This window comes from Numida meleagris, chromosome 5, assembly GCF_002078875.1.
Source record: "Numida meleagris isolate 19003 breed g44 Domestic line chromosome 5, NumMel1.0, whole genome shotgun sequence".
Lineage (NCBI taxonomy): Eukaryota > Metazoa > Chordata > Aves > Galliformes > Numididae > Numida > Numida meleagris.
The window spans coordinates 52,084,305-52,108,470 of record NC_034413.1 but is presented as its reverse complement, the minus strand read 5'-3'; the positions used below and the strand labels follow the sequence as shown (position 1 = coordinate 52,108,470).

General features: G+C 36.7%; 1 protein-coding gene across 9 annotated transcripts in view; it reads right to left on the bottom strand.

Moving 5' to 3' along the window:
- The window catches only part of METTL8 (methyltransferase like 8), a 27,496-nt gene continuing 3,527 nt past the window's right edge, over positions 198-24,166 (bottom strand). For 6 of the 9 annotated variants that reach the window (XM_021400045.1, XM_021400039.1, XM_021400046.1 and 3 more), the window contains 10 exons: positions 20,191-20,349; positions 18,621-18,712; positions 12,683-13,074; positions 12,078-12,127; positions 9,598-9,661; positions 9,128-9,267; positions 5,939-6,045; positions 5,778-5,843; positions 4,948-5,180; positions 198-867 (listed from right to left, as the gene is read on the bottom strand). In XM_021400045.1, the coding sequence (XP_021255720.1) occupies positions 4,990-5,180; positions 5,778-5,843; positions 5,939-6,045; positions 9,128-9,267; positions 9,598-9,661; positions 12,078-12,127; positions 12,683-13,074; positions 18,621-18,712; positions 20,191-20,336 (1,248 nt within the window). In that variant the 5' untranslated portion in view covers positions 20,337-20,349 and the 3' untranslated portion in view covers positions 198-867; positions 4,948-4,989. Of the gene's footprint in view, positions 868-4,947; positions 5,188-5,777; positions 5,844-5,938; positions 6,046-9,127; positions 9,268-9,597; positions 9,662-12,077; positions 12,128-12,682; positions 13,075-13,877; positions 14,008-18,620; positions 18,713-20,190; positions 20,350-24,166 lie in introns of those variants that run through there. The other 3 variants (XM_021400044.1, XM_021400047.1, XM_021400048.1) reach the window with 3 other exon arrangements.

The following is a 24,166-nucleotide window of genomic DNA, read 5'->3' as shown; positions in this document are numbered from 1 at the left end:
ACTGAGCATATACTAATGACAATTCTGTTTAGAAGACAGACTTGCCCAATTTCTGTCAGAGGAGGGCAACTGGCATATGCTTGCTGTAAAAAAAAACAAACAAACAAACAAAAAAAACCCTCACATATAATGTCTTTGTTCCAAACATACAAAAAAGCTTAGGTATTGAAAATCAAAGTGACCTACAATATTGACAATTGAAATTTTAAATATTTTTAATAATATACATTGTTTATTCTTAAGGCTGTTCCACTACTCAGGAACTGTCTACTATTATTGCTACCGTTACAGACACCACAGACTACTGTATATTTTAGTTTAAACTAATAAAAAACAACCAATACTGCTGCACTTGAGCATCTACACTACTCATGGCATTCATACAGGAAGAATAAACACTCTGTACAGGAGATAAAACGCTCTCGCTTCACTCCTACAAAAAAGTCAGCCAGCAAATTACTGCAAATGTTTGTGTATGTAGCTCCTGTGGAAACAACTGCCTACCACAAACAGAAAAAAGAGGAAATGAAGGATATGTCAATATAACAAAGAGCACACCAGAGGAGTGAATGAAGACCTCATCACAAATCAAAATGAAGTAGCAGAATTTATGTTAATTGACTCCACTGGTTTTCAGTACAGATTTCAGTATAGTTTGTTACAAATTTTTTTGTCATCATAAAACAGTAGAATCTGTAGCTTAGCAAAAATGCAGTCTAAAGAAAGAACAGAAACAAAATGGTTTCCAGTACAAGAAGAAACTTGTGTCAAGAGCTCCTGCTGTCTCCTTGTCTGCCCTGCAGTTTCTTTGTCCTCTTCAGATTTGGTGGATTTGTAGATACTGCACAACCACCTGCCTTGGTTTTGCTGTGGGGAAAAAAAAAAAATTACATGAACCGCTGTTGACTAGATACTTCAGAAATAGCGAAAGAAGAGTTGGCTATTCTTTTTTCTTTTTTTTTTTTTTTTACAGTATGTAACTGTCTTGTACTTGCTTACAAGCTATGAGACATAAAAGAACACTTAGCCTAAAACAGTAAGTGCTATTCTCATACATATCTGTACATAAATGTAATGCATATCAGTGGAGGTGGGCAAAAGGAACACTATTAATAAAGGAAGCCAAAGTCAGCGAAGACAAAGCTCAAGATCATCTTTCTGTAACTAATACTTACGTATAATCACAAGTCTGCCTTACCACCACAGGAAGCCTTACTAAACTAACAAACAAAAAAAAAAAAACCACCAGAAACCAACCCACAATCATTTGCAATAAAAATGTTTACTATTCCTATAATGTATACTTACATAAATTTATATTACTAGAGAGTTAGAGAGTCCAGGCATATATCTGATTAAAGAAGTAAGTTCAGATTTCAAAAGTGAAATTTACAACCTTATTCTACACTGGGCACTTTTTCTTTGCAATACCCTCATTTTTCTTTCCACTATAAATTAAGACATTTGAGATATTATTTCCTATATAATTGGCTGCAGTTCTTTTCTTTATTTCAGTAAATTCTACTCGCCTTTCTCTTGGAGATATTATAGTATTGGTTCTCCCAGATAAAAAATAACAGATTTTTTGAAAATATTTTAAAAATGTGTCTCTGATTAAGCTTTTTGAAAACTGAAATTTCACAAACCAAAATACATAAAAACACTTGCACTGGGAGTAGGACTTATCAGGAAAGATATTGCCCATTTCCCCTTGCATCAGTCACAATAGTTCAGCCTAGTTACAGTTCTCTTTGCAGCGAATATTCTAAACTCTTACAAATAGTAGCTGATCTTCTTACTTCTAGAACACACACTATTACAACATTCTTCTAAAACAGACTGCCAATACTTGAGCTGCAAGACATGGAAGAGAAACAGTCAATTTTGCTCAAGGCCATACAAGAATTTAGGGTTTGGTTTCTACTGATGCAATATTTTCGTTAAAATAACAACATAGCATATTAAAATCTTGCCAGAATCAACATAACAGTGTGAGAGACAAAGCAAACATTTCATTAGCCTCTACATATGGAAAATCTGCATCATATACATGAATAAGACTGTACAATGCTCAGGACCTTATCATCACCATCACCTCCTGGCAAATTCTGCAACTGAAAATGCTTCATATAGGACCCAGAGCTGTGCATACTTGGAAGTCACAATTAAAAATAAAAGTTGAACAGGGTAGCAATTTCTTTAAAACGTAAGCAGATTTTTATTTACATGCTGCAGACTCCTAAGACTGGTGGTTTGAAGAAACACAGCTGTATTTTAACCTTTCGTCTGATTTATATCACAAAGCAGTTGTTCCAGGTTACAGTAAGCCAAAGCTAACTAAAAGCTCTTCTAACCAAAGCTTCCTAAATTACTTAATTCATAAACAAGTATCTTACTCTAAAGGGAGTTTAGAATACACAAGAGATGCAGGATAAAATCCTACCCTTGAAACCTGTTATTGCACCTAATTCTTGAAATATAACCAGGTTTTTGGAAATTAGGCGGGTCCTTCATCTTTTCAAAGGGGATGAAGACACCTAGCATGTAAATTTAGATAATTTCTTTCTTTCTAGAAGACAACCAGTTTTACTTAGTACAGCAGCTAGCAACTTCCAAAACAACAGGCTGTTAGGTGTGACATGTTTACCCTTCAGATGAAAACAAAAGCAAGATAAGACTTTGAGAATGTAACTGTATTAATGGGACTCAAAACTGCATGCATGATATACATTATATAAATTCTATATCCTTGTTGAAGTAACATAATTATTTTATTCATTCACACGTTTCTTATCCTTTCCTCCTTCTGAGTAAATGACTACAAAATTTCATTTAAACAGCAGAAATAGTATCTTTGAATACCAGTTCAGTTGCCTCAGCACCACGGTGTGCCTCTGAAAGCAATGACTGCATTTTGGTTTTCTCCTTAAAAGCACTTGACTTACCAGTGTAGTTCTGTCTCTCCACAGGATCTATAAAAAACATTGAGTCTTGTTTCTAAGACTCAAGCCCTAAGAAACCAACCTCTCACTGTAAACAAAAACAACAAAAATATTTCAGCTGCCACGTAGACCACCATTTTAGTGTTACCCTATAATAATATTAACAAAATGTACTCTGGACTACTCTTTTTGCTCCTCCCTCTAGCACATCTCTCTCTCATATCTCTCGTAGCCCTGAACCTCTAGGCTGGGGTTGGGTGAGCAAAATCCCTCCCATTGAAAGCAAAAAGAAAGTTCTGAGACTGAATGTGTACAAGTTTATGGGGCTGAATAACATCCCAGGGTTGCAGGGTCCTGAAGGAACTGGCTTATGTGGTTGCCAAGGCACTCTCCATCATATTTGAAAAGTCATGGCTGTCAGGAGAAGTCCTCTATGTCTGGAAAAAAGGAAACATCACTCCCATTTTTAAGAAAGAGAGATGAAGATCTGGGAAAGTAAAGGCCGGTAAGTCTCATGTCTGTGCCTGGAAAGACCATGGAACAAATCCTCCTGGAAACTATGTTAACTATGTAAGATGCAGAGGTCATCCAAGACAGCCAGCATTGCTTTTTCAAGGGCAGATCATGCCCGACCAGTCTGGTAGCCTTCTACAATGGAGTGACAGCATCAATGGATGCAGGAAGAGCAAGTGATATTATCCACCTGGATTTCTGCAAGGCCTTTGACATGCCCACACCGCATCCTCATCTCTAAACTGCAGAGATATGGATTTGAAGGTTGGACTATTCAGTGGATAAGGAACTGGATGAATGGTCGCAGCCAGACGGTTGAGATCAGTGGCTCTATATCCAGGTGTAGGCCACTGATGAGTACTGTCCCCCAGGGGCCCACCTTGAGACCAGTGCTCTTCAACATCTTGATCAATGACAGTGAGATTGAGTGCACCTTCAATAAGTTTGCTGATAACGCTAAGCTGAGTGGTGCAGTTGATAGAATAGAAGGAACTGATGCCACCCAAAGGGACCTGAACAAGCTCAAAAGGTGAGTCCATGTGGACCTAACAAAGTTCAATGAGGCCAAGTGCAGCTATTGCACTTAGGCTGGGGCAATCCCATTTACGTGTGCAGACCGGGAGAACAACTCACTGAGAGCTGCCCTGGAGAGAAGGACATGGGTGTTCTGGTAGATGTGAGCCAAAAGAATCACAGAATTGTTAAGGTTGGAAAAGACCTCCAAGTTCATCAAGTCCAACCGCTAACCCACCACCACCATGCCCACAATAGTGCATGCCTGCAGCCATAGAGGCCAACTATATCCTGAACTGCATGAAAAGAGGAGTGGCCAGCACTGTTTTGGCATTGTGGTGATTCTTTTCTACATGATTTTCAGCTTACTACCTACAGTACTTGAAATCCAACGTGTCACTTAGCTGTTACACAGTTTGGCATGTTTCTGATAACCGTGTAGATGGAAAGTGGAGACTTCAGAGGAATAAGCCAGCCATGACGATCACTGACTAATCCGATACCTATGCATATCACATGCAGTTAGTATGAAATAGCTTTCATGCAAATTAGAAACAGATCTTTTCTTCACTGTTTATGCATCAAGGAATTTCCCCCAAAAGAGGAAATACAGTTACAAGACATACAGTGGTTAGAAGAAATTAACACAGCACAGCTTGTAGTGAGAGTGAAATCAGACATTCTGAAAATCTCAGAAACAATTCTGCTTCATTAGAACTTAAAAACATCTTGCATACTGTGAAATTTCATATGCTTATACTTAGTGACTATTCATATGAAAGGAAGTAAAATGCCTGGTCACAGTTACGACTAGCTGAGTGCATCTCCTTTTATTGCATGTATAAAGAAGAAAGAAATGCATATATTTTTCAGAACATTTTCAAATACATACATTTACAAAATATCAGGGAAAGGTTTTCAATTCAATGTATTTCTATTTTTCAGAGGCTAACGCAAGATTTATATGAAACATACTTACTCGGATTTGTTTCAGTTTCAGTTTCTGAAGTTAACGGTACAGTTATCCATAAGGATGCCTCTTGGTGGTTTCTTCAGGATTATTAAGAGATCGCAGCAATGGTTTTTGGAACTTGCTTTGTACCCAAACTCGCTGCATTTTCACTTTTTTCTTCCTATTTACTTGTAATCGACGATCAACTAAATTCTGTACTTCAGTTAATCCAGCCAAATTGAACATGTTCCGTACCTCTTCTGTTTTCTCAAATGAAGAATTGTAATAAGTTAAAACGAAATAAAATTAGTTTTCAGCAGCTGGCGTATAGTGCACAAGTCTAAGCTGATTGCCAGCAAAATTGAACAAATGGAAGGGCAAAGAGCAGTAGTATCCATAACAAGGAATTTAAGTTTAGTTCCTGCAGAAAGAGCAGTCCAAGAACTCAGATAGATCAACACAGCAGAACAAGATATCAGAGCACTGCTACCAGGTATCCTTCCAAACATGTTTCTCAACTTTAAAAATTATATTAAAATATATTGATATATTATTAAATATATTTCTTATTCTTTCAATAACAGAATTTGAGAATATCATTAGGCACAAGATGCTTATTCCAAGAGAAATTTCAGTGATGTCTGCAAGAAATTTTGTAGAACCCCAGACACAAAAAGCATACACATGTAAAAGGAATTACTCCCTCACAACTCCTAGCTTTGGCCTTTGTAAAAGCAGAGGTTAGAAAAGAAGCTCATAAAAGCCTTCTTTAAATTTATGTTTAAAGATGAGCTTTTGTAACCCAAATCATCTTGAGAGACTCTCTACACTTTCTATAAAAATAAGTTATTTCATACCTTTGGTAAAGAAATATACTCTGGTACCATCTCCTCGTACATAAAAATTTTCTGACAAGCAATGACCTAAGAAATTCAAAAAGAAAAATGATGTTTGTTTTTTTTTTTCCCCAAAAAAGGATAAAAATAAACAGTAAGCTACAAAAGCATTCAGGAATTACCTTTTTTAAAACGAAGTTGAGCTGTATCGTATCTTCCATAGTCTCGAAATAACAGCATTCCTCCAGGTTTCAGTAGTTTAACCAATCTATTTACAACCTGTTGCATCCTTAGAAAATAGATGAGATATGGGAGAAATGTGCCAATGTAGCTGGTTATTTTCCTAGATACTTGGAAAATAGACAGATTTCTGAAGGTACTCTGAGGAGTATCTATATATTTACTACAAAAAGGCAAAACATTAGCAAACAGGAAGCACTCTTTACAAAAACAATCAGAGAAAAAAAAAACCACCAACTACCAAGAAAAGCATTTATATGAAAATATTATTAGAGAATACACACTCGAAAGAAAAAATGGAATCCCTTACCTTTGCTTCAATAGAATCTCAAGTATAGATTAAGACACAGTTTCTGAATACATGTCATATGGGTCAGGCATATACATATGACAATGAACAGAACTATGGGCATTGGTGAACTAGACTAAGCCTCTTTACAGTACACAGTAAAAACAAGGGCGTGGAAGGCTGATGAAAATTGATTTCTTTACTGAGGTATTGATCATGCACACAGTCAGAATCTGAATACCTAATGACAGAGAATGTAGAGACAAACATGAGTAGTAGCTCAGGAGAGGAATTCAGTAGGACTCCATCCAGAGTTCTTGCTAATTAGAGGAGAAAGTCTGCATCCTAATAAATGCTGACACATTTGCGAGTCTCAATCATATCTAAGATCAGCTCTTCCTTACCAAGATCACGACAGTGATCTTTCACTAGACAAGGGCATTTTCACTGGCCCTTCTTTATATTTGCATTACTCTGCAAAATATATTACTAATGAATTATGTTTTGAGTTTGCCCCACTCTTTCAGAACATTTCATGAATGTGGAAGTCATGCTTTCCCCATTTATGATAGACCAAAAAAGGCAGTTTTCACTTTGCAGGCTGCAAGGTAGAGAAGTCCACGTGCCTAACTCAACCGTTCTTTCAACATGGACATAGACAGATCACAGATAAGACATGGAGCCAGAGAGAGTGGTAAATGAATGGATAAGAAAGGCAGGACGCTTTTCTATTCACATCTTTAAAGAGCTAAAGAAGAGCTAGTCATCCTTAACTATGCAAAATCAACATACTATTACTGCCTACTAATAGAAAACGCTTATACTATGCCTGTCTCTCAGGCAGCCTACCCTTCAAAATGCAAGCAGTAGCACAACTTGGTCCTTATGCAACAGCAGTACAGATATCCTGCCTTGATTTTTAAGGGACATGATTAGGAGGTAATTCAGCAGAAAGCAGCAGCGTATCTCAATAAATAAAATAAGCATACACTTTTCGAGCACAGAATTTCCCCAAAGGAAGCCAAATGCTTAAATACTTCTCCTCTTTGCTCATGCTCAACACAGGCAGTCAGGTATACTGCAACAGCCAGAACAGGCAGCACAACCTAAGAAAAAATGACCATTCAAGACACGTAACTGTGCACAGAACAACAGACTGTCTATGTATATGTAAGTTTTGTGCACACAGAAAAAAATGTACATACATAAAAAGTGAAAGCGCTTTGAGAAATCGGAGCTGATAGGGCTAGATCTGATCCAGTAGGACTGGGTCACATTAATTCACATTCTCTCAAATTCACATTTTTTCAAATTCTGTGACCAACTTTTAGAGGTGACTTGTAGCAGAATCGAAGTGTGTTACCTATGAGGTACAAAAGCAGCAATTACCAAAAACTAAATACATGAGCTGTAGAGAAATCACTAAGTAACAACTGTGCTGCACACAAATGTGTCTCTCATGCATGTTTTTCAGGTCTCCAAAGAACCTAAGTTCTGCAGAATCATTCTCTTGGTTTTCCTTTTCATTTCCTACTTTCACCATTTCCAGGAAAAATGGAAACCAAACAAAAAAGATCTGGATTATATTCGTCTTCATGCAGTCACTTTAGTTCTTTGAGATTGTGATACCTAACAAATTTTTTGGAAAGTAGATCTTATCAGATAGCTAATTACATGGAGATTTTTATGGGTACATATATTTTTGAGCATGTGTAGATATGTATGCAAAAATATACATATGAGCCTTTGGATACAGATGTGGGAAGAAAAAATAAACACATTTATACTCAAATGATGAGCAGGAAAATACTCACAGAAATTCTGAGAGAACATCTTATTACTGCTTTTACAGACTAAGTGATTGAATGAATGTGCCTCTATCGTCCATTTTTTTCCTGGCAGCATCACTGCAGTTACAGAGATCTGAAATCTACTGCTTGAATTGTTTTTGAAATCTGGACCCAGGCTTTGCATGACTCATGTGCTCATCTCCGAACAAACAGGAAGGAGCAATATCCTATATGGGAAAGATTTTTCTGTGAAGCTAATCATTAGTAACTTAGACAGGGAAACAGTTTTGAGACTTAGGCAAATACTATCCTGTTTGCCAAGCCCATTTTAATGGCATTCCGAAAGTAGCAAATGCATTATCACACAGAGAGCCTGTATTTCCTTTCAAATGATCTGGTTAAAGGAAGAGTCAAGTAGTTTAACTTACATGCACTCTTTTGAACTTTTCTCATTAAAAAAAAAAAAGACATTTTTAAAATCAACCAGCTTTAACGGTTATAAAATTCGGTTCATTTGACATTAAGAGTCATTAGTAAGAAGGTTAACAGCTCTCAACATAACACTATGCATGAAAATTAGATTAACTTTTTCAAATCCAAACACACTACAAAATTCTGAATGTATTTTGGTTTAAAAGACCTGTATGTATGCATTTGTGTATGGAAAATCAGCAAACTAAACCTTCATCAACCTATTGTAAGGTGTTAAATCACAAATGCTTGCCTTTGATCACTGAGAATAATTTCCTTCTGGAAGACTAGTGGTCTGTTTCGGAATATGCAATTTTCTTGAAGCAATGCCACTTTTAATAGGGATGTATTTAGTTACGGTATGCTCCTTTTATTTGATGGAGACAGGAGGTTCACTAATGAATTAGTCTGACCAGCTTTTCTCTCTGGAAAACAGCATTTAAAATACCTTGTTTTTTTGTAAATATTGTAGCTTGCTAAATAATAAATTAAAGATTCATCATCTTCCTTTGATATTCTTGAAAACCTCTAGGGATAAAAGAGATTTAACCTATTTGCTTTGCCCTTTAGTCCTCATTTACCTGTCAGGATGAATAGTTGAGAGCACAAAGACAAGGAGAATGACATCCAGGATCTCATCTGGAAAAGGATAGGGTAAAGCATCATCACACACATCATGAACAAAGGCAGAACACCAGGCTGAATTGTAGGACGAATGTGACTGTCGGGAAGAAGATGAAAAGAGGCACAGAGAGAACAGTAGTAGTTAATACATTTACTGTGACTCAAGAAACTTTTTTCTTCAATTATTCAGCATTGTAAAACATCTCATTTAAAAGCCTATTCTGTCTGGTATCTTACTCAAGCTGAGAAGCAAGCTCACTGATGGTATTCATTCCTCTTGTACAGAGTAAGACTTTGTTCTTTGGAATATTGAAAACTTCAGTTAAAAGTTGTCAAAGCTATCACATTCTTTTTCATGAAGATGGCTTCCTGGCAGCCTCCTGAATTACAGACTTATAAAGTACTCTAAAGCAAGCACATGAATTACCTTTACCAGCTCCACTGCTCCTGAAGCAAAATCACAACAGTACAGAAAGGTTCCAGGTGTACTGCTAGAAAAACAAACCACCATCAGTTGAAAAAATACTATTGTAAAAGATGAAAGTCTACATCAGTGTTCTTGGAACTACAGAGGACTCTTTGGGACTTTCCATAGGTTTGATCAAGCACATCTTGATGGACATGTAAAGCTGTATAGGTTGTAATGAACCAATAGGGCAGATAAATTCGTAAGAATACCAACAGACAGTATAAAAAGGAGAATTATAGCCTTGTCAGGGCTAGGAAGCGAAAAGGAAAAGAAAGAAGGTCACAGACGGCTGCCAAGAGTGAAGACAACGTCCTGGCGTTATATTACATAAAAGGCACATAATAGGTCACATTTTCTTACAAAAAGCATTGGACTAAATCTTTATCATTAGCTCATGTATGCAGTCCAATTGGTAATATGATGTTGAGGGGGATAGGTTTGCAAAAGTAATCCACAGTTCTGTGGATGTTTGGGTTCCCATATGCTACCTTGTGGTTTAGATTCGATTAAATTGTAGTGATTGTTTCCTTCCATTATCCAATTTGTTTCATAAGCAAAGATGAATAAGAATTTCCTGTAGAATTGTTTTGCCTTCCTTGCCCATCCACAACTAAGCTTGCTGCAAATTTCCTTGTACCATTCAACAGATACTAGTAACTTGAGGGAGATTTTTTTTCACCTCCAAAAAAATCATTTAGAAGTAACTGAGGAAAGCCTCCCCACCAAACCTACTGAAGGATGATCTCATCATCAACTCATGACCAATTAATCTCTCTTAAAAACTGAGATTTTGGACAGGCTGTTTCTTTAGAAAGGGAATTAGAAAACTGTAGCAATGTCTATAAAATATCAGAGCTGATACACAGCTGAATTAGTGATCACTGTCTGAAGTCCCTTCGGGAGAAACCTTACGGACCAAATATATTCTGTTGCTGAACAACACTTTTATGAGCTCTGCAATCACAATGACAGTTGGTAAGTTAAGGTATTTATCATGGATGAGGACAAGCAGCCAGGCTTTGGACCCAGACAGTCCCTTGACAAAGGTCAAGTTAATTACCTAATTGACTTATTGATTTGCTAAGATGTTTTTACTTTTATATTATTTTTTAGAAAGCAGATTACTAGCTATGTGAAAAATCAACTTAAAACAAAGACACAGGTCAATGTGGATGGCTATTTCATGATGTTTTGTATTAAAAAGCAGCTTAAATTTTATGGGAGCATGGAAAAGCTGCATAAAAATTACGTTACAAACTTAAGTGGAATGTTTTTGTAGCCAAGGTACATACTTGACTTTGGCTTTTTTTTTTTAATCTATACAAAAGACAATTTTTATATTGTTAAATTAAAAACAAAATCAACTGTGCTATTAAGCCAAGCCTGCTAAGAGGCAAAAGATGTTTCCATCAGGTAATACACAAGACAAATGTGTAAGTTGTTCAATGTACCAACCAATCTGGCTGACTGAAGGATTTGCATAAGAATAGAGATCTCCAGGATTAATTAACAATCAGAAATGCCAACCTATGACTAATGCCTCCTGTGAGAAACACACAAAAGTTTGTCTCCTCTTTTTCATACAGATACTCATATGATACAGGGCTTCCCTTTCAGGCTATGCTCTCTAAAGCAAAGTATTTGTTTTGGGATGAAAATGCATTGCTGACACTACTAGGTTTCATTTATGATCCCAGTGTATCACTTGATTCCCCCTGCTCTGTTTCCATATCTGCAAAATGGAGGATTTTTGCATTGTTGTGATGCTAGCAATCAGAATTCATTTACAGAATAATGAACTATGCTGTACATGACCTCCTGGAGGCATGAATAAAAAGAAATCTATTTCAATCCTTGATATATATCCAGTCTTTCCAATAAAACCTTCCTGCATACATGGAAGGGAGGATATGCTGTCATAACAGTGCTTTCTAAAACCAGAAGCTAAGTGCTTTAAACATTTCAGGGAATTAAGTACTGCAATACAGGACTTGTGCCTTCCTTGCCACTAAAACCTGAAGCAATTTGATAAACCAAATAAAAAAAAAATAACAGAACTTATCACCAGAAGACCACATCATTATTTACTGTCTGATTTTGGCCCTTTAAAGCGCTATCAGGTAGCTTTAAAACAACATATAAGATTAAGTACAGGAGAATATTTAACTTGTCTGTGATTAACTACAATAAGTCAGCCTGAACGCTCCTGAAAAAAAAACTTGTCAACAGATATGATACCTTCAAGACTAGGGGATGAGCAGTACGAGGGGTATCTTGTACTGATGCTAGCAACATTGTCTGTGGTCTCCACACACTAAGAATTTCAGGGCTGTAAAGCAGTGCAGTCAGCACTTCCTGCCGCACTAGTCTAGCACCAACATTTGAAGAAAAAGGAGAAAAAAAGGAACTTTCAGATTTGAAAATACAGGACTACATACCATAGAACTTTCAAAATAGGAAATACACTATTTCCAGCGCCACAACCAACCTAAAATCAGAAGAAAAAAAAAGAAGTTAAATGAGCGAATAAAACATATTCCTTTTTGTCTTAAATTAGATAGTAGGTAGGACTCGTTTTGACTTGAAGATACGTTGGACAGAAAAGGTATAAACAGCTGACACCAGAGTTCTCAAATCACTTCTCCTATGATCACATTTCTCCTCAATGTCTTTCCAAAGTTAAGAAAGACTCCAACGCTCAAACTGCATAGGAAAATGCGATAGCTTTATCCAACATTACCATTTGGTGAGAATGTGCCAAGTATGGAGAACAAAGCACTTTGAGACAGAATTTTCTGTAGGAAATTAGAAACACATCTTCCAGTGAAAATAGAATCTGACCACCCAACTCTGATTTGGAAGAAATTTTAAAGGGGAAGCAATGCTCAGGTCCTGGGTTGCTCTGAAAGTTTCTGCCTTAAGTGAAGACAGTAGTTCAAATCCTAACTGTTTACTTTCTTGATAGTTAAAAAGCATCTTTATCAGGCTTTTGAGCAAGTAGGAAGAGCTGTATACAATGGACAGAGCATTCGCAGCGTGTTACCTCTAATATTCTGTAAGTGGCATCGCTACCAGGGAAGGATTCTAGCACATTAACTTCTTCCTTGCTGATTTTACCCTGAGGGCTGTCAGCAACAGATTTTGATTGCTTTTTATTATATACATATCCTTGTACAGAAGTAGAATCATCTCCAGTATTTTTCTTCCGATATTTTTCTCCTTCCTCAAACATCTCATTCTTGTGCGAAAAACTGTTGGTAGTATTTATTTTCATGTGTTCTGAAGGTCTTTCCTCTATTTTCAACCGTTCTCTCATTTTTTCTGGAAGAATTTCTGGAAATTCCAAAAGCAACCAATTGCGATCCTTGAAGAAGTTATTTTTGTGAGTCTTGTAAAATTCATTCCAATATTTACTGGCTTCTCTCTCATACTTATCTGAAATTAAAACAAAACAAGAACTTGGTGACCATGAGCTTAACAACAAGATACTATAAAGCAACACAGAATTTGGATCTCAAATTTACTGTTAAAAAGGTAGATTCCCATATTGTATATATCTAAATAAAAACATACGAATTTGGGCTCTCAACTTGATCTGTGCTGAAAAATACTCCATGAGGTTTTAATTAGATTTCACCTCACTTAGTATAGGACACAGAAGCTTTCTGAATCTCTTCAAGCAGACAGAGAGAAGATTGCTCACTACTCTTTACAACATCTCTTTACTCATGTGAAATCTTTTTTTTTTTTTATGTAAGAAATAGTAGAAGAAGAAATCTCTTCTCTAGATTATTTAAACCTCTTCTTTTTTTCTCTATAGATTTTCAGACTTCTGATCATTTCCATTTTTCTTCTTCAAGTGATCTACTTTTTGGTGCTGTATTCTGCTAAAGACATTATCAACACAAAGCAAAAGGAATATTTTATGAGTCTTACACGCTGTAACCCTGTTTATAAATCCCAGCTTGCCATTTTGCAATAGCACGACACTGCTGATTCAGCAGGTGATTCACCACAACCCTCAGATCTTCTGCAAAATGACTACCTTGCCAATTGTTCCAGAACTTATTCTGCCCCCTCTCCCTGACTGCTCCTAAGCAAAGTATTCTGCACTTATTTTTATCAAATGTAACTCTGTATCTTCCAGATCCTTTTTTTAAATTATAATTTGTCTAGATATTTCTAAATCCTAATCCCATCCTTTACTATACTTGAAAGACCTCTTCAGTAAATACCACCTTCAAGTCTCCCATTCTTGAAGTCACTAGTGAAATCACCGAGCAGTACTAGACATAGAACAAAATGATATTGTGCCCAGCACAGCCTTCCATTCTGAAAGGAACTCTTAAGCATTCATTCACCCAAAAGCAGTTTCATTAGCTTTCGCCTGCCTAACTTGCTTGTGAAAATGCCAAGTAAAGCGTTGTCAAAAGCCAGACTAAGGATAAATGATATGACATCTGTTGTTTTTTCCTTATCTCCAGGACTCATAACCTTCACTAAGAATGAAATTAGCTTGATTTTAATGTTTTACTCTTAAAAAAAATCGTTGGCTAGTATGTCCTTTGTTCTTTCAAATCTAGTGTGTGCCACCTCTAGATTATCTCTTCCAGTTTTCTTTCCAGGAACTGAGACTATAATTCCTGAGATGTCTTTCTTTCTACCTCCACTTACTAAAGCAAGCAAACAAACAAACAAAACCCCAACCAACTCTGTTTTCTACTTTCCTGGTCATGCATGTACTCTATGGATATATTTTGTAACCTGTTCTTTCTCAGAGGTAGAACAAGATCTTCTGGCTAGCACTAATTGTGCTTGCTGGCAACTGGACTGCAGCTAACCCTACAGGAAGGCTGATAAAAAGATAACAATTGGAGTTCTTTCAATGCCGCTTTGGTTGATGATTTTTCTTTCCTCACTGCTCTTGCTAAGTACAAATCAAATCTCTATCCTGTTTCTCCCCTTATTCTCAAAGCATTTACCTAATTGTTTCTTGTTACCCTTGACACCTCTTGTGAAGTGTACATCAAATTATGTTGCCTTTTTGACTTCTTCCTCATTCACTGACATTAACCAGTTAATTTTTCTAATATAAATGCATACAGAAAATATATGGTGCATTCCTACTGCTCTCATTTAAATCTTAACATACAGTTTCCTAGATCACTACAGCTCTTCAGAAATAAACAAGGCTGAGAATTATCACTAGAGGCACAGACAGGCAGTGGGAAGTGGCAAGGAGGTGGCAGAATGCCTTGTCCTAGAAATATGAATAATTTTTAGAATTTAACATTTAATATATCTAATTGTATTATTAAAGGGCAAGATCCAGCTATGCACAGCAACTGTACAGACGTGTTTTATAATCTAAAGTGCAGAGTTGATTGAGGTCATATATACTAGATTTCAATAACACACGTTGCATGTTCATGAAGATTGCTCAACTCCAATATAAAAAAAAAATCATATACTACAAAGATTCTTAAATCATTACCACTCTTTTTTACATTTATTATTTTTCTACAAGTTTCCTCAGAACCCTTGTACATGCCCAGCACCCTTGTAACATGCCCGTTAAGTGTTCCAGATTTCAAAACTGAAGGAAAGCAATTGCTAAAGTCCGCCTTTCAAATTCTATTAGTTTAATATTACATTAATTCAAGTACAAGAACACTTCCCATTCTTTCACTGGTCACTCCAGCACCACTGTGTAACAGCCACACGCAGTATTACTATTAATACCTTATCCCACATAGAATCATAGAATCACTAAAGTTGGAAAAGACCTCTAAGATCATCCAGTCCAACCATCCACCCATCACCAAAAATTTCCACTAAACCATGTCCCTCAGTACAACATCTAAACATTTATTGAACACCTCCAGAGACTACCAGAGGATCAGGCCCAACCAGCAGGGGTTCATGAAGGGCAGGTCCTGCTTAACCAACCTGATCTCCTTCTATGATCGAGTGACCTGCCTGGTGGATGAGGGAAAGGCTGTTGGACTTCAGCAAAGCCTTCAACACTGTCTCTCACAGTATTCTCCTGAAGAAGCTGGCAGCCCATGGCTTGGTCAGATACACTCTCTTCTGGGTAAACAACTGGCCATATGACCGGGCCCAGAGAGTGGTGATGAATGGAGTTAAATCCAGCTGGCGACCGGTCACGAGTGGTGCTCCCCAGGGGTCGGTGCTGGGGCCTGCCCTCTTCAGTGTCTTTACTGATGACCTGGATGAGGGCACTGAGTGTACCCTCAGTAAGTTTGCAGATGACACCAAGCTGGCAGGAAGTGTCGATCTGCCTGGGTGTAGGAAGGCCCTACAGAGTGATCTGGACAGGCTGGATTGCTGGGCTGAGGCCAATGGGATGAAGTTCAACAAGACCAAGTGCTGGGTCCTGCACTTCAGCCACAACAACCCCAGACAACGCTACAGGCTTGGGGCAGAGTGGCTGGAAGACTGTGTAGAGGAAACGGACCTGGGGGTGTTGATTGACGCTCAGCTGAGCATGAGCCAGCAGTGTGCCCAGGTGGCTAAGAAGGCCAATGGCATCCTGGCTTGTATCAGAAATAATGTTGCCAGCAGGAGCAGGGAAATGATCACCCCTCTACTCAGCCCTGGTGAGGCTGCACCTATTGTGTTCAGTTTTGGGCCCTTCACTACAAGAAAGACATAGAGACCCTGGAGCATGCTCAGAAAAGGGCAACAAAGCTGGTGAGATGTCTGGAGCACAGGCTTTATGAAGAGAGGCTGAGGGAGCTGGGATTGTTTAGTCTGGAGAAAAGGAGGCTCAGGAGTGACCTTATTGCTCTCTGCAGCTACCTGAAGGGAGGTTGTGGTGAAGTGGGGGTTGGCCTCTTCTCCCATGTAACTAGTAACAGGACTATAGGGAATAGCTTCAAGTTGTGCCAGGGGAGATTCAGGCTGGACATAGGAAATACTTCTCTGAGAGAGTGGTCAGGCGCTGGAGCAGGCTGCTGAGAGAGGTGGTGGAGTCACTGACCCTGGAGGTGTTCAAGAAACATTTAAAGATGTTACAGAATCTGCCATTATTTCAACTTCAGTAATTTTTTTTTCCTGAATTCATAAGAAGGTAACATTTAAAATCATAGACTTATTGAATTTGATGAGTAATATTTACTTTGCTTTGTTAATCTCTGTGTTTCCTGAAGCAGAGTAGGCAGTCACCCTATTGGCTCATGAAGTCTGGTATTTTGTTGTTGCTCTCTCCACACTGTCTCCTTTCGAATATTTAAGAAGCCTGACTACTACTTTTTCTGAAGCATGTAAAATCTATAAACGAATTAAGATATAAAATTTGAGACAACAACCAAAAAAGTCTCTTTCTTAGCCCAAGTTTTTCTCCACAACAGAATCTATTCTGACACGTATTTCATACAATGACAGTCAGGCCTAAGAAGAAATTAAACATGCTAATACATAAACCAAACTCCTACAAGTAGTATCATGGGTTTGTTCACTTTAACATCTCTGGGTTTAGTAAGGCTCACCAGAACTATGCAATTTTAGTGATACAACAGTATTGTTTAAATCTATCTTTTCTTTCCCTTTAATGCAGTTTCCAAGGCTCCAAAACAACCTGCTCATTACTTTCCATCTAGTTCATTGTTAACACAAATAGGCCAAAATGTACTTCAATTTGCAGAGTGAAGCTGAAGCTTTCTGAAGGAATGGTATCAGCAATGCTCACCTATTCAAGTTCTAAACAGAGAGGCATTCATGGGGAATGTCCCTGGATTCTTTCATTTCTTGACAAGTGCCTGATTATTTCATTTCTCACCAACCCAAACTAAGTTCTAATTGACCATAGGTTAAGAATGAAAGATTCCATGAGCTACATGGTTACACAGTTTACTTTTTAACCATGATCTCTCTTTCAACTTTGTATACAAAAAACAATGAAAATACCAGATGCCAGTTTTGAAAAGCAAGCATTGTACTCCTGGATTAAGACAAAGAATGAGTGAGACAAGAACAGCAAAGTGCAGGATGGCAGTCACATAGTATTCAAAGTGTTGGAGAGCATACACACCAAAATGCACTCACAGGTAATTCACAATTCACGCACATTTCAACATTTGCCCTGGTTATATCAATAGAACTGAGAACAGGGTCATAATGACACTATCTAATTTGACACGTTCAAGACATGCTAGGTAAACTCTTGCCCATCCAAGTAATTCTTTTCAGAATATCTTTATAATAAAGGAGCAAATTAAGAATTCAATCTGCTAGGTTACTACCAAATTAATACTCCACCTTTAGCATACATAACTATTAGAGAATTCAGTCTAAGGTTTAGTTTGCCAGTGTGAGCCTAGAGCAGTGATTCTTCAGAAATGCAGAATATGCTAAGTTTTGCCTCTGAAGACAGGCATGAGATTCCTTAATCATTTACAGGACAGGCTCCATATGATGTTTTGGACCACCTTCCACAGAAAGTGAAGTACTTCTTACTGAAGCATTCCCAGCTCAGTTTGGCCAATGCAGCAAGCTGGGGCCAGCTGGGATCAGTGTAACTTTCATGGCACCTAATAGAAATACAGTGCCACATACAAACATTAACACCCTAAACACTTCACAAATCATTTGAAAGGATTTGAATATTGTACATGGGAATTTTCATCCCCAGCACCTTAGCTGGCTGCAAAGTCACTCCTCTTTTCGTCAAGTTAACAGTCTGTTTAGCAGGAATTTGATTCTAAAGAACTACAAAAGGAGTCCTGCGTTGCAACTGCAACAAACTGATTTAACTGTTTTATGTATAACCTGTTGCTCCTCCAAAACGCAAAATCACTCAACTAAGTAAATGAATTACTAGAAAAATACACTTCAGGACAAACCTCTTTGACTAGACAGCACAAAAAATAAAAAGAGTACTACTGGATTTCAACACATCCTTAAATGCTTTAATAATTGGCATTAAAATGGGAATTTTTAAGCAATTATGGATTTGTTACCTTGGTGTTCCAATTGGACTTTCACAAGTGAGTTCTCTGCTGCTTTTTCCTTGGCATGCTCCTCCTCTTCTTGTGACCATTGCATGTGGTCCCTGCAAAAAAGGTAACTGAAGCCTTTAAATATGATTTTCCATAATCATCTTCTGGGGAAAACAATCACAAATTAGCTGCAATGTCTCAAATACATTTGCTTTTAAAATACAGGCAAATGACCAAAATGAGACTGACGGAATTAAAAAAAAAAAAAAAAAAAGCTTCAGTGTGTGATAGACAAAAAAAATATTAGTCAGGTAAAAGTCAAATGAAATGATTAAGAAAAAATATCCAACTGCATTTGGGCTGAGGAATATGCATTTCTTATTAAGAATAGGATTAACATTTATCCTGAAAAAGAGTTCACTGCCTTTAAAGCCAATTAAGCATCTTCATGTTCTTTAATTAGTGATATACAAGTAACTTAATTTTTAGTTCTTTTATGCCTTTAATCTAACCCCTGCAATTTGTAGCCTGTTACCCCTGTGTTATGTTACCCATTGGCATTATCATTAGCCATATTCAGTCCGTTTTCAGATATTGCTAAATATTTGCTCTCAAAAATCATGCGGCAGAGTTCAAAATATATTTTCAAACTATGCAGAAAATGATTTATTCTGTGGCTTTTAAATGCCCTGTTTCTCCTTTCATCAAACATTCCTTGTCCTTAAATCATGAACTACAAGATTAAAAATTCCTGGTTTTCTTGACATCTTAGGAAGACATTTTCGTACTTTCTAGATAGATTCTTCTAACAATTCTTTACCACTTACTGTTTTGTATAGTTTCAACTTGTTCATCTCCATTCCATGGAGAAAATTCCAAGTCTTACCAATCTTATTTCCTAAGACAGCTTTCCAACAGCGCTTACCGGGATTCTCACTGTTTTCTGGCCCCCCATTAATCATAAGAATACCTTTTAGAGATAGAGACACATGTTTCTCGTCAGGGCAATTATTATTAACATTTACATGTTAATATTTTCTCTATTATATTGATTATTTACGTTAAGATTTGTGTTTTTGTGTTGGTTTTTTGTTTTTTTGCTTTTTTTTTATAAGTATGCCCTGTATGCAATCTCTGCTGAACTACCTGTAACATATTCAGTACACTTTTAGAAGAACACAGGTTCCTTTTGATATGGTGTAAGTTGTAGAATACGGTGCTAATCCATTATGCAACATTTTGAACCTAAATAGTAAATTTCTGACATTACAACATATACTACTTATCCTCTACACTTTCTGTGCCCTAATTCATTGCAGAATTATTTTGCCTTTCACCACAACTACATACTCATCTTTCTACACAAGTCACTGAAAACTCATAGTGTCAAGGCTACTTAGGACAGTATGAAGTCCTCCTTAGCAATACCTTTCAAAATCAATTTGTAGTCTATTGTTTCATTTATATATATGTATAAGCATATGCATGCATGCATCAGCATGTAATACATATGTATAAATATACAATATTATTCATTATAGTAAATTATACACAGATAAATATGAAAATAATCCTTAAATAGACATCTCACCACATGTTGTGCTCAAAAACTTTAGAAGGGTCAGTTAAAATCCGTGATCCAAGCGGAACAGCTGGCCGTCGACTACTCTGGTGCCTTTGCTGCGTATTGCTTTTTTTCCTCAGACACAAAGCAGAAAGCCTTGTAATGAAATTCATTTTGTTCAGAGATCTGAAAATACAATTAACTCAAATTACAGTTTTGCTGTAATTTAGTTGTTTATGTCACTTAGAAAAGAAACCGGTCAAATAATCAAGAACCAATATCAGCTTTAGTAATAATCTTTTACTGTAATATCAATTTAAATGCTTTTTAGAAAGCAGCGATATCCCATGAGTGTGCTGAAAGCCTAAGTAGTCCCAAAGTAGGCTACGGCAACAAAACTAGAAAGGTATATTTTTTTTGGTGTAATTCTAAAGTCCTAACTGCCAGTGGAAAACAACAACAACAACACAGTAAAACAATAAACCAAGTTTGACATTGCATCTTTAAAAAAGACAAGCAAAGGGTGATCAATAATTAAACCACTTGTTTGAAAGGGTACATTTTGTCATTGGACTTGACATTTTTCACCCCATCCACCAGGAAACAGACTTTAAATATTCAATTCTAGAATTGTGACTGTGGTTTTGTGCTTTTACACAGGAAATGAAAGATTCCAAGTGTCAACATTATGCACCAGAAAGCCTTCCAAAATTCCTGCTTTGTATTCTCCTGATCCCCAATCGATGCCCCCTTAGAAATCAATGGTTTTAGGTGTTAAATTTCATAGAATGACCCACAGAATGGCTTGGGATGGAAGAGACCTTCAAAGATCATCCAGTTCCAACCCTCTTGCCATGCAAATTATAAAATGCTTGAGGTTTTTCTATTACATGTACAGCTGCCATCTATTATTGCGTTTTACTTTAGATGGAATCTCTTCATACAGTATTAATAATAAAAGATAACAAGTGTGTGTAGCTAGTACCAGAATTTTGTCTTGTTGGGATTTTTTTTTTTTGCATATTCTTGTTAATGTAGGCTTTCTAGGAGATAAGTAAAATGAAATATTCCTCCTTCTAGATTTACTCTGATGTGCCTTTGTTCTTTTTTCCTTCAACTGCTCTGCATATGACTTTAAAAATGATTCTTAGTACTTTTTTTTTTTTTGAGTGCTTCTGCTGTATACGCCACGCATACAAATTTAGTGCACTGGAAATACAAAATGTAGTTACAAAAGAACAGGCACAGTTTAAGTACAGGCATTATTAGAAAACACTCTGTGCAAATTGGTAACAAAAGGAAGATTTTTATCTTGAGAAATATCCTCCTATTTGATCACAAGAGTTGTACCATGAATAAAAACAGATTAATTTGTACACATCAATACAAAGCCTGGCAAAGGAATTACTTCAATTAAATGAACAATTCCTCATTTAAGGTGTACTTTCAAATGAGTCATACTTTTTAAAAGGGCATTGTTTATTCATTTTAAGCCTACAGAAAAACAAGAGGAAAAATAAGATTAAAATTTCTCTCTATTTGTCTAAGATTAAACAAAATGTGTTTTTTTTTTACTTTTGGCTGTCAATGCCAAATATATACACTGTTACATTTTGGCTGTGAGGACTGCAATGTTTTATCAGGATATGGGACATCACCAAAAGAGGTAAATGTAATATTTAGTTCTATTAAAAATACTAAAACCTCTTCAAATTTCGATCATTTCATTATGGCTTTTTGTTTTTAATGAGGCTGAACAACTGAAACAACTCCAGTTTACACTGAATACAATCCATTACACTTTTTCTCTGAAAATATGTATGCACCATTTTTTCATAACAAGACGAATAATTATTAACATATATGGAGCATTATGACATAGTAACTACGAGGCATAAAAACTACCACACCTCGACAATTTCTGCAAAATTTACAGTAATTTACATTAAGGCAATCTTCTTGGTCACAAAACCAAGTAGAAAAGAAACACAAAACAAAACCAAAAAATATCACAAATTTTTGATCAAAAATTATCATCATTAAATAATAAAAGTGTCTGGATAAAGATTTCATGATTACATTGCAAACTGTTTACAAATCCTCTTCCTCCTTCAGTCATTCAAAAAGACCTGAGTTAGTATCTTGCATTTCCTGTGACAGCATTTATATTCAGCATAAAATACAATGATTCAGCTGGGAGGCTAGTCACATAATTTTTCTTGGCTTTCTAAATATCTCAGTAAGAACATGAAAAGATGCACAGATGGAAATTATAGTCAGATGACTAAGATGATCCGGCACCAGTAAAAATCCAGAGATGCAGCTCTTTATATGAGAATATGATCCTCTGAGTGATAATTACACAAGTTTAGCTGATAAATTCTGAAACATAAAGAAAATGCAAGGATAGGGAGGAAGGTGGGGAAGTTGAGTTCACTGTTGCATCCAGTGTTAAATATCAAGAAGTTCCTTGGAGGCATGCACTTATCTAAGAGATAGAGTGATCCGCAGATCATGAGCTTAATAGGCAATCTGGCTACTAGAAGGTCCAAGAGCATTCATGTTGCTCGGAAGACTAATTTTCATTTTCAGAAGTGAGTCATTCCCTGATTATTTCTCTAATTGATTTTGTTAATGAAATAGGCAACCGGCCTTTCTCTTTGTCAGGTAAGATGATCATATCCTGAAGCAATGTTAGCAAGAAATGTCTGAAAGAATCAGGAATTATTCCCTTGTACAGAGCCATGGTCAGGAAAGCTTGATTGTTAATCCAAGCAATCCAACCTTTACCTTTAAGGATTTTATCATGACACTGCACTACATTGAAAATGCCTTTTTTGTAGAAGCTTTAACTGGTTTTCAGGAAAAAAAAAAAAAAAAAGCTTTAAAGAAACTACACACTCAGTAACCATGCTTAAAAGCAAAATAGAGGATTTATTTTCCCCTGTGGAGCTTTGCATTTTAGCCTTTAAAATTTTGTTACTGTTACAAAGAAGGAATAACCTTAAGAAAATCCTCCTCTCCCAAACAATTTAACACAGCACCTTTACAGCTTGGTGAAGGTGAACATGCAGAAGAAGGTACACACGCCATCCGCCAGGTAGGCAACAAGTTAAACATTTATGATGGATGTTGGCATTAAAACCTCCAAGCAGTTACATGCGCAGAGATAAAATTAGAGATGTAGGAGAGAAGAACTGTTCTAATCTTGTTTTAAACAGTGAAGTTCACACCAAAACATATGTAAACCACTTCACTGATGAATAAAATCCTTAAGAAGCATAAATTCTGAAACAGGTGTCAGGAAAAAAAGAAAGAAAAAAAAGAACAAGAATAACTCCCCATTTCTGTCTGAGAAACTAGTTTCAGTTAACCTAATGGATGAAAACCTCGTGACACCCAACTGATCTCTCTGCAGAGCTAGCAAGTCCTTCCATCTGCAATCACTGGGCCTACCTGTATGCAGAGTCACCACCACAAAGGAAAACATGAGCCTGTACTAGGAAGACTATGTACAGCTTACATTACATTTCTATTTAGAAAGATATCATGGGAACAGTGACTTTCGCATCACTAGTTCTACTTGGAACCTAGAAGCTTATCTATGCAACACCTGATAATCAAATCCAAATGCTCCCCTGTAAAGCATATGCTGACATATTTTCTCACTATCAAACACCTTAGCTGTACAAAGTATGCGATTAGTAAAAGTGATCATGAACACAAAGTGAAAAACTCCTTATGACAATGGCAGCACTGAAGGTATAACTACGAATTATCAGCAGTCTTTTTTTTTTTTTAAAAAAAAACATGTTTAGTATTTCTGAGATCCAGGTACAACCCAAGAGAAGGCCAAATGAAGAGGGCAGGGAGGAAGGATGGAAGGAAGGAACAAAAGAGACTTCGCTATCAACCGAATTCATTCACTAAGTGAATACATTGTGCTATTCTATTTTACAAAGTGACTAAACATGCCCTCTTGGGGCTTCATGATTAGTCGTTC